Genomic DNA, 11,511 nt, shown 5'->3' on the forward strand with positions numbered 1-11,511 from the left:
ACTTCCTTCGAAAGGAAAAGAAATAGAAATTCAATTCAATTCATCTGTTACTATACTATAATGAAACCGTACCAAGTGTCTTTTACGAGAAACACACCTTTCAACTAGATCGTTAGGCACTCGAAAAGTGTAGGAGGAACCTCGAGCTATGCCAACCCCCCCCCTCCCCTTTTTTTTTTCTAAGAACAAGTAGCAACTGGAATGTGCTTCTAAAGGGATCAACAAACTTGTTGGCTATTGGCTAATAGTTCATTGTGTAATATTTTTCTCAAATTTGATGTTTGTATTCGATTTCGGAATTTGGGGAAATACATGCCGATTCTTCGTTGAAAATAAACCCCTGCAGTGATGCCACAGCGGTGATTCATGTGCGCTGTAAAGAAATAAGCAAACGTTCGCGCACTTAGACAGCGCCGTTGTTATCTGCATGGTGTTTCGCTATTCGAGTAATATGGTGGCTTTTCTGTGTCGCTGCAAACGCATTTTCGGGGTGAGCTTGATGCGCGCCATCCGAAAGGGACGACAAGAGTGAGTGTTGAAGCGCAACTGATGTGCACGTTTCCGCTGCAGCCCGCAAAGTCCTTTTTTCTGGACTGCGTTACTCAAAAGAGCGAAATGGTGTGTAAGGTCAGTGAAGCTGTTACGTAAGCGAAAATGAAACGATGATTGCGTAATTTCCGGCATTAAACATGCGCAAGAGGGCAAGCGACTGCGAAGAGTACGCCAGCTTCCGTGTGTATGTAATGTCTCAACAGAGACCTTTGAGGAAATGAATAAATAATAGTAATGACAGAGAATGCCTTCAATAAGCATGATGTTTGCTATTCAGCGAAGTAATGCTGCCCAGAGCGTTGCGACGCAGGGAAGACCTTTTATTCGAAAATTAAAACGTGAAAATCAGACAACAACAACAAAAGAACTGAGAGCAAATAAAATATGAGCGTCGTATGACAACGCGGCGTGCAAAAAAATATGAGCCCCGAGCCATGTCAATATTTCGTTTTCGCCGCCATTTCAACATGAATTAAATATTCCTTAAGATTTTGAAAAGCGCTTATTGCGTGAATTCGAAGTCTTGTTTTGCATCGAGTGGAAGTGAGCGTTAAATTGTTTAAAGTGCCATTGAAGCGCGTGCCGGGTTTTTCTTCTTTTTCTCTGGTATTTGGCAAAATCCGCTTCTAGCCTGCAGATTAGGTGTGAATTTTTCACGACAAAAAAATTTTTAGACGTGGGTCATTCGACAGTACATAAAAAGAAAAACAGAGCTGCGACAAATACAAAACCGATAGCACAAGCACAGAGCGTAGAAATTTTCGAACGTGGCCAAAAGGACATGGGACATACTTACGATAATTGGTATGTGCCATGGCAGTTGGTTCACGTGCGGTTCAGCTTTCGATTACGCAAGACTACGAAGAGGTTGCGCAGTGGACTATTCTATTCATGCGGCAGAATATTAAAAAGAAATTAATAGAAAAGCGTCTGGGAAACAGGTACAGACCACACAGAAATGCATATGTTTATTTTTAGTCAGATAGTTGTAAGACTCTTCCGCCACACCAATATTTTTACATGCTTAGATCAGACGCTCCTGTTTTGACTGAATGGGCTGAAGTACAACAACAAAGTAACGTAAACTAGCGGCGTGAAAAGATCTTCACGGTTGTCACTGATTAGAAAACACAATTTTTAATTTTTTTTTAGCGGTCCGCTAGCTTTTTTTTTTATCGATGTATTCAAACCCCGAATACAATATACTCAGAGCGAAGTGACAGTGCTCTTTCTTCAGCTGCTTGTTATAAAGGAACGAGCTTTTATTCTTTTCATTATTGCTGCTTCAGTGCACTATACCAGTGTTGAAGCGGTATATGGAGCCGATATTATTTGGAAGCTATGAAGCAACTAGCCCGGCATTGTACTTTATAAGCAAAAATAGGCAGCGCCAGAAAAGTTTCAGTTCACCGTAGAGGAAAAAAAGAAAAGCAATAACGCTTCTAACCAAAGAGCGGGAAACACTCCATAGTACCTCGATACCTAAGAGAAACAAGAGGTGGGATGATACTATCAATTTATAAACAGCACACGACGAAGAGCTTTTAAAATCAAGAGGACACACTCCAGCCGTACACAGCTGCTCGACATAATATCTATTCCCGCAATACCTGAACGGCGGTGGCAACTCACCTGAGCGTCTTCGAAGAAGAGCAACGGAAGTAGAACGACGGGAATGAGTACCATCAATATTTGCCTCCAAAGCGCCAGTGCCTGAAGCGCGATCTTCTTTCCATCCCTCATGGTCGCCTCGGCGGTCGCGGGAGCGATGTGCGAACAGCGACGCGCGTGCCACCGTGCAGTCTATGACAATCGACGGCACGAGACGGGCCGACCACGACGACGAAGCGCGAGGGTCTCCTTCGTGTCCTGGTTGCCCCACTCGTCGGCGGACGCCGGAGTCATAAAGTCAAGCGGCAGTGGGGACACGTGCAGCCGGCGGCCCTGTCGTGGGCGACCTGCCAGCCCAGCGACCGTTGCCGCGACGCCAACCGTAACGCTGCGAAGAACCTCGTGACGCACAGAGAGGTGCCACTGACTTCGTTTCTTCCGACGGCGTCAATCTCGCGTCACTCCGGTACTTCTAGACTTGGCTTAAACCTTGCATCTCGCTTGTCTCCACCGTATAGCAACAATCTGAAGATGACGGGTACACCTTTAAAACGAAACAAAAAAAAAAGACTTAGGAGATCTCTGCACAGTTTGCAGACACATATAGAGAACAGTGTCAGCTTGGAGCGATACAAGACTCGCAAGCACTTAGAAATACAATATTTAACTCGCGCTGCAGTCTTTACAGACGTCAGGGAAGTCACCAGAGGCTTACGTGGAGACCGTTAGAAATTAAATGTTGAGAAGTCTCTGCGCCGGCTGTGGCACCGCCCACACACTCAGGCGAGGTTGAGGCTCTCTTCGCCGGTATTTACCCAGGGTCGCATACTTCATTCCTGCGTAGTTTCACCTCGATATGTCTTCTTGTCCGCATGCGGCGATCGCTCGAACATCACCCGCAGGTTGCTACTCCAGACTAAACGCGAGAACGCTCGTGCACCATACGCATTGTGTGCACGTTAAAGGACCGCAGGTGGTCGAAATTAATCCGGAGCCACGCCCACTGCGGTGTGCTTCGTAATCAGAGCGTGGCTTCGGCACGAGGAACCCCGAAATTCAATTTTTCGCTACTCCACAAGCGTAGCTAAGCTCTCGGCAGCTTACGCAACCACACGCGCACCTATACATGTGGAAGTGGCGAACCCGCACAGCACAGGACAAGACGAAACGGGACGGGTTGGGTCTGCGATTAAGTTCTCTGAGGAGGAGGAGGAAAAGCTTTATTTGCTCTAATTGGCTAGAAATTAGCGGTGGCAGATGTGGTCGGCCGTCTTCACGGTCTTCTTCCCCATCTGCGCAGGGTCGACGCCCCTATTCCAGGGCACCACTGAGGGTGGCTACTCGGTGAGCGTACCTTACTAGTCCATGCTGGACTTTCGGGTCGCTGCTGGAGAGCACCCTCTCCCACTGCTGCGCACTCGGGTCTTTTATTTGAAGGAATTGTTGACTGTGAACGCATCCCCATGTAATGTGATATAAGGTGGGCTTAGCGCCGCACCAGGGGCAAATGTCTCTATACTGGGTGGGAAACATCTTGCTTAGTGTGTTTAGATTTGGGTATGTTCCTGTTTGCAGCCTCCTCTAAGAGGTTGCTTCATGCTGATTTAGGCTGTTGTGGGGTGGAGGGTATTTGATTCGGACCCCCTTATAGTAATTCAGAATGTCTGAGTAGCTTTGGTTGACTGGTATGGGTTCCTCAAGGTCGGTGCTTGTGGCCTCTCGGTTTGTGTGCTCTCGAGCTGCCTTGTCCGCCCTTAGGTTCCCTTCTATTCCAGCGTGTCCCGGTACCCAGAAAATTGTATGCCTGACTTTGTTGTTAGCCCTGCAGGAGCGGAGGATGTGAAGCGCTCTGCGTCCTATTCTGCCGTTCATGTAATACCGACACGTAGCTTGCGAGTCGGTGAGTATTGTTAACGACCTTTCGGATCAGTAGCCCTCCACTGCCGCTAGAGCTACGGCTATTTCCTCAGCTTCCGTTACCGAGCAGTCCTTCATTGACGCGCTGCTGATCTCTTTGTAGTCCTGGCTTATTACTATCGCAGCTGTCTTTACTATATTTGTGCCTTTTTGCTTGGCGTATACTGCAGCATCTGTGTATACTGTTGTGTTTTTTGTGGCCAGGTACTTTTCGACGTATTTCGCCCATGCGTCCCTTCGCGCCGTGTGGAGGTTTGAGTCGATGTTTTTGGGTAGGGGGCTAACAGTGTATTTTTTCCGATATTCATCAGGAATACCCTCCGTTCTTTGGGTTTCTTTGATTGATTCCGCGAAGCCTAACCTTATTAGCAGTTGCCTTCCCGTTTTGGCCTGCTGGAGTCTCATGAGCTGTGCGATAATTTGGGCTTCTCTTAGTTCTTCGAAGGTGTTGCTTAAACCAAGTGCCGTTAGTTTCTCTGTCGATGTATTGTTCGGCAGGTGAAGTGCTGTTTTGTACGCTTTGCGTAAAATAGTTTCTGCTTCTTGTATTTCCTGTTTGGTGCAGTTGAAGTACGGGAGTGAGTATGCGACCCTGCTGACCACCAGGTTCCCAACCAGCTTAAGTGTGTCTCCTTCTTTCATCCCACACCTCTTTTGTGACACCCGCGTGATCATGCGTGCTATTTGGGTGGTTGACTGCTTGAGTGTTTTCAGCGTGTGTGTGCAGCGCTGGTTGGATTGCACCCACATTCCAAGGATCCTGATTTCTGAACAGCTTGCATGTGCGAAAAACTTCCCACTAGCTGCATAGTAGAACTATACACTCTAGTACAACTTAAAGGAGCCGTATTTTCTTTTTATAAACATAATTTCCTGTTCTTTTTGTCCTACTTTATTAGCTCCGAGGCCACGACGATGCCATGCGTTGAAATCGGGTTCTCAGTGCGACGGATGATGAGAAGTAACGAATAAAAGACGGAACAGATCGCTACAAAATGCATCCTCTGGGCGCTGTATTTTGTGGCGATCAAGTTCATTTTTCATTCTTCTTTTCTTAGAGCACGCCGCGCCTGAATTACTGTTTACCTGCGACAACGGCGGTGCCGAGGGGTCCGGCGGAACAACGAAAAGAATAAAGTAAATGGATTGCTGCAAATTACTGCACTCGGCTCACGTTTCCAGCGCTTGTGTTATAAGCTGGGGGGACACCCTTCCTTCGCTAAAATGCATGGCTACATATGCCCGTATTTTCGGTCGAACAGCTTCAGGGATACTTTCCTTTCTGTGCGACGTCCACCATACACTGCGAATCACTGGAGAATGACAATGGCGTATCCAACGAACGTGCACTGAAAGGTATATTACTCCATATGCTTTGCTGCAAATTTCCCGTATGAAGTAAAAGAAAAACAAAACAAAAAGTTCCCCAAACTGATAGGTCGAGAATACGTCCCCAATGCTGCTCCGCAGCGGGTGGGGAGCGCCGATGCATTACAAAAGTTAGTAATACACTTTTACGTTTTCGGCTGCAGTTTCTCACCAACGTGCTAATATATGTAGTAAAGGCAGTGTTCAAGCAAATAACGACTTTGCAAAAAACTACTTGCACATTCGAAGCGCTTTATCCATCGCGCAGTCTCTGATATAAGACACGATCATCGAATCACCTCGTGATTATACGACACACCAAACATACCATCGTAATGTCTCGCCAGTTGCAACCAAAAAATGGCTGGAGCGAAAATGTCGCAGTATTGCTGGACGATGCACATTCCATTATAGCAGTCATCTCAAAGAAACAAAGTAATAGAGTGCCTGCGTGTTTTTGCGCAAATGCAGAATTTTGTCAAAAAAATCAGTTCTGAGCCATTTTTCTTTTACACTGATACCTTCAGGAAGGCGGCATAGAACAACTAAGCCATACCCATCAAAGATATAGTACGTCACAACAATAACGCCTTCACATTGTCCATCACACGAGATAAAAACAATATACATCAGTGTATACCATGTTCACTAAGCAAGCATCACATCGATTATAAGTATCTCTAATTACTAAATGCTAACCACAATTACGTTTCCTGCTGGTGCAAACGGCGCGGCAGCGGTGTGGCATCGAACAAAATACTTTACAAACAGCATTATCGCAGTGGAGCGGGCAGCCCGCTGTCTACGTGAAAACCACATGCGGCCCACGTGTATACAACGATGACTGGCCGACGGCGCGCACTGTGTCTATGTCATGCTTCTATGGAGCGTGCTTCGATGTTCGCATTTCATTTGTCTATGACAGTATACACCACAAAGAGCAGATGCGATAGCTGGCAAGGCTCGCCCAAGCCTTTCTGAACGTCAGCGGTCTCGCCGCGAGTTATCCAGATTTGTACCATGTGGTATGGGCCTGCCAGGCTAATAGTGCCTTAGACACTATGCAACAGCCAACGTGGGAAGGGTGAGAGGCAGCCCTGTCCAGCTCAACCCTCGAGGACCAGCAAGCCATCGTGGAAAGAGTCGGGGCAGCGGCCTTAGCCAACGGAATTCCGGAATAAGAATCCGACCCCCGTTCTCCTAACTCCCCTCCCCTTTTCCTGTCAATAAAACGTTTTCATCATCGGCATCCCTTCCCATGCTCTTCGTACTTTATTATTTTAATATATCTCATTTAATCGCATTACGCTGTGTTCCCCAGGCCTTCATGCTATAAGGATGCTCCACAAATTTTCACTATTCGCATTGTTGTACGCGCCACTGATAGTCAGAAAGCAAAGTACAATGGCCTATTTTCGTCTCCCTGGCTATTACTATATAGACGACATCGCTAGGAATAGGTCGTTGTTATTGCGCCTGCCTTTTCTAAAAACGTGCTGATAGTTATCCCAATATCTCATTCTGTTCCGCCTATGCTTGGAAAAGTTTGCATTTTCACCTGCATACTATATTGACGATACTTCAGCAGGTCTAATGATTTGATGTTGGTTCCTTCTCCGTCATTTATTAACGTCATATTCTGTCGCCGGCTATTTCGGGTTTGCTTCTCCCCTTCAATTTTCTCCATCTCTTCATGTAGTCACATTTTCGCCACAGATTATTCATAAGCCTCATCTTTATTCTATCGAGTCCGGTTGCCATACTTCTTCGTATTTTCTCTCCCGCCATTTCTCCAGTCGATTATGTTCAGAACCAATTTCTTTTTTTTTTTCGTGCATCAGCCTCGCTTCTCTGCCTCTTCCCGTTTGCTCATTCACTGCTCTTTCCTAGGTAGCTTTAGCTAGGGCCCAACTCCGATACCACCTATTCAAATACACGTAAAACGCAGAATGAAATAACATCTGCGCCAATTTTATTCACATTTCTTTCATTTGAGAGAGAAAGCTAAGTCAAGTCACTGTTGGAAGCGGAACTTTGATTTAGGGCCTCCAATATTTTACGGCAAATCAGTTCTGCGGAATTCCGCAAGGTGGAGGAAGTATCATGAAACAGAAAAAATGCCATGCCAGACCAGGATGAATTTTTCCTCAACTGCGAAGCATTCTTTCTGAGAAATCCGTTGGCTTTCCTTCATAGCTTCGTGCTACATTCCGCTGGATGACAATTTGTGCCTTTCCTGAAATATTTTATAGGAATTGCCAAAAATCAGTAAGCTTGAAAGACTAGAAGCACGAAGTTTACAAATCCGTAACACTGCACCAAAAACATATATATTGCAGCTCTTTAAACAGCCCACATTAGAGTTTACAAAACGAACAAATTTGATATATTAATTTATAGCTTACGTTAATTTGTTGCAACGTTTATAAGGGTTTGCAAAAGTCCTCACATATAAGTGGCGCAATTAAAAGCCATGCATAATACGTCAATTTTGTCCGCTTTAGATGTACAATTAGTTAGATGAAATTTACAGAACAGCGATATTATTTTTTGATTGCGGAGTTAGAGAGTTGTAGACTTGATACTTTAAAACTCTGTGGATGTTGTACCTTTCCCTGTATGTGTGTGTTCTCCGGATTCTTTACGCCCCCACACCCCATTGTCTGAGTCCCTACGTGATTTCCTTATCCATAAGCTATACGTGATCTTTTTTTTTTCCTTTCCACAGGACATTTCCTTACTCTGATTTTATTTCGTTACCGTTATATGCGCAAGGTCACTGTAATGTCAGTCTTCCACCTTTTCTATTTCTTCCTCAATGCTGCTCTCTTAGCTATTTGTTGCCATTTAAATTTACCCCGGCACTTTTGCCCATGTTGATCCTCTTTGTTGCAGGGTCCTATATTCAAAGTAGAGATCCATGGGTACGTCGTGTAGTCGATCCATAAGCTTCTTCCTTCTTCATCCGTTATTATATAAGCCAACTTGCTGTATGTTCCTTCCGGTATTCGAGTGTAACTAATAGACGGCCGGCTGCCTGTTTCCGGACCTCCACATTAATTTACCGTCACACTTAGGTGCCCGGTTAACAACTGCCATATTGTGCTGTTCACTCAGGTAAAGCAATTTTTTTTTTTTTTTTTTTTGCACCATAGTGCATGCACCTGTCCAGGTCTTCAAAGTGGGCACTCATATCGTCTAGCACATAATTGCCGTCTTATCTGTTAGCACCCTCATCTCTTCATGTAGACAATCTTCTATCTTTTTTTTTTCTACAGTTATTAGATGTCTGCAAGTAAGATACTTCAGTCTTGCACTATCCAGCTATTCATCCTGTCACCTAGATATGCCCCTTACAAGTGGGCTTGAACAGGCGGGACGTAAGTTGGAGAGCTTTATCATGAGAGTCGGTACTCAAGCCTATCTTACTCACTGCCTGTCGCCCTGTCGCAACGCTGAAAATGTCATTAAGCTATTGGCCTATCGCGCCTTTCTTTTTTTTTTTTTCAGCTGCAGGTAACGATCAAACGCGCTTCAGTGAGACGAGTTTCACGCGATCATCGCCGAGTTCCGCGATGACGGCAAGGTCCAACAGGCCGACAGGCACAATTCCGTTTTGCGCACCCAGTGTTTGCGTACGCAATCCACCGGGTTTACACGCAAAATATGCAGAAAGGAAAGCAAAAGGGGTACAATAGATCCCAAGCAGTGCGTGGCGCTTTGGGTGCGCATTGTCCCTTTGGGTAATGAAAGCCCCTTGTGTGCGCGCAATTTGAAACTCCGTAATAAAATTAAATTAATGGGTTTTACGTGCCGAAACCACTGTCTGATTATAAGGCGCGCCGTAGTGGAGGGCCCCGTATATTTCGACCACCTGGGGTTCTTTAACGTGCACCTAAATCTACGTACACGGGTGTTTTCGCATTTCGCCCCCATCGAAATACGGCCGCCGTGGCCGGGATTCGATCCCGCGACCTCGTGCTCAGCAGCCCAACACCATAGCGACTGAGTAACCACGGCGGGTAACTCCGTAATAATGAACTCTTTTGAGGAAGTCACTCCACAAGCGAACTAGGGGTAACTCTGAGCCAGTCGGCTCTGCTGTACATGTGTCAATAGTTGTGTTCTTTACTCTCTGTTATCCTCTGTTGTTTACTCCCCTACTACTCCCACCCCTCTGCTGACCGCTGTTCAGGTGTCAGCCGTTTGCGCTAGGCAGTTACAGTGCTGTTATATCATCTAATTTCCTCTCCTTCCCTTCCTTTGTATTTATTATTTGTCTATTTGTTAAATAAGCAACAAATTACTGGCATTATAATTCCTGGCCTGTTAGTAGGATGGTGCGCACATTTAGCGCTAACCATAGCGAGCTATGGAAAGAAGAATGATGGGTGTAACGTTAAGGGATAAGAAAAGAGCAGATTGGGTGAGGGAACAAACGCGGGTAAATGACATCTTAGTTGAAATCAAAAAAAAAGAAATGGGCATGGGCAGGGCATGTTATGAGGAGGGAAGACAACCGATGGTCATTAAGGGTTACGGACTGGATTCCAAGGGAAAGGAAGCGCAGCAGGGGGCGGCAGAAAGTTAGGTGGGCGGATGAGATTAAGAAGTTTGCAGGGACGACATGGCCACAATTAGCACATGACCGGGGTTGTTGGGGAAGTATGGGAGAGGCCTTTGACCTGCAGTGGGCGTAACCTGGCTGATGATAGCACTAACAGCGAGAGCAGGAAGAAAGCGGGAGACAACACGTTACAAAGGTGCGAAGAGAGGAGGCGAAAGGCGGAAGGGAGCACTTTAGAAAGCTGGGAGCGTCGCGTCGCCGGGACATTAAACGAACGTAACAAATGTATTGCGAGGTAGGGTGACTTAATCCTTCTGTCAATACTCCTACGATGTACCAAGTTTGGAACAGATAAAAAAAGAGCAAATGAATCGGTTACTAAAATCTGACCAACTACTTGTTTAACGCCCGTACTCAGAAATGCATCTTAACTTGAACACCGTGCTTGACTTGATCGAAATGACGCCTGGCATGAGCGTGCCCAGCACGCTCATTCCGTTTTCTTCGGCGCGTTCACGGCAGGCGTCATTGATATCAAGCCTGCATTTCTGAATACAGTAAAGAGTGAATGTTCTGCAGGCGCGATGGTCGCAGTTGCAAGAAAAAATGCAGTCAGTCAAAGAATGATATCTCACCTTTTTTTTTCGGCTTGTAGGCGCAGTTGTACTCACGAAAGAATCCACTGAGAAAGATACAGCTGGTATACCAGCTGGGAAGTGTGGAACCTTTGCTCAGCGCTTCTTACCGCGAACGCAAATACGAACGACCAAGAACTGATAACACAGCGCACTGCAAGCATAGCCAGCCGCGTAACGATAAGCGCGATGGCACTCGTTGGCAGTGCCCCGAGCATGACGCCATCTTCTAAATTTCGCGCTCCCCTACATGTCAGCCGTGTGGGTAGAGGTGGATGGGTGATTGCGTCACAATGCGTAAGTACCCCTGCCGATGCTGGCGTTAAAATCTTTCTGTGCTTTGCTACCGCTCAATTTTTCCCTCCGTACGCCTTCACTCTCTCTCCCTCTCTCTCCCGCTCAAGAACACGTGCTAAACCAAGGGAGCAGACGTCTGCCACGTGGTTTCCGCATGTAAAAGTTACGGTTGATCGGATGAGATCATATCGCCGCTTTTTTTTTCTTTTTTTTATGCCAACCGCTTCAAATAATAGCGAAATCTTAATCCATGCAGTAGATATAGCAATGTCTTTTTGAAACAACGTATCACTAGCGTAGTCACACATCGGTAAACATAAAAACTACCGGGATAACTATTTAATCAAACGAAGTGAGTTATTATTTACGTTATGGTATACATGCCACAATTCCTCCGCTGCATCCGTTCTCAAGGCCTGTACACTTAGTATAGGAAACCTTAGACGAGCACCAGTATATATTTCTTCGAAAACTTGCATACAGATATACATTAGTGTTTAGGAGGCCTCTCTCGCGCAACACCGGGACAAAGCTACGAAGGCGAATAAAACGTATTTACCCCTA

The 11,511-nt window shown here is 45.9% G+C and overlaps 1 protein-coding gene across 1 annotated transcript in view; it reads right to left on the reverse strand.

Moving 5' to 3' along the window:
* Positions 1-2,702, reverse strand: part of LOC126516438 (Na(+)/citrate cotransporter-like) — a 28,409-nt gene extending 25,707 nt beyond the window's left edge. Inside the window, exon 1 of the mRNA XM_050166558.2 lies at positions 2,185-2,702. Coding sequence (XP_050022515.2) covers positions 2,185-2,295 — 111 coding nt within the window. The 5' untranslated portion in view covers positions 2,296-2,702. The remainder of the gene's footprint in view (positions 1-2,184) is intronic.
* Between the last annotated feature and the right edge of the window lie 8,809 nt (positions 2,703-11,511).

The sequence above is a fragment of the Dermacentor andersoni genome, chromosome 1 (genome assembly GCF_023375885.2).
Source record: "Dermacentor andersoni chromosome 1, qqDerAnde1_hic_scaffold, whole genome shotgun sequence".
NCBI classification, from domain to species: domain Eukaryota; kingdom Metazoa; phylum Arthropoda; class Arachnida; order Ixodida; family Ixodidae; genus Dermacentor; species Dermacentor andersoni.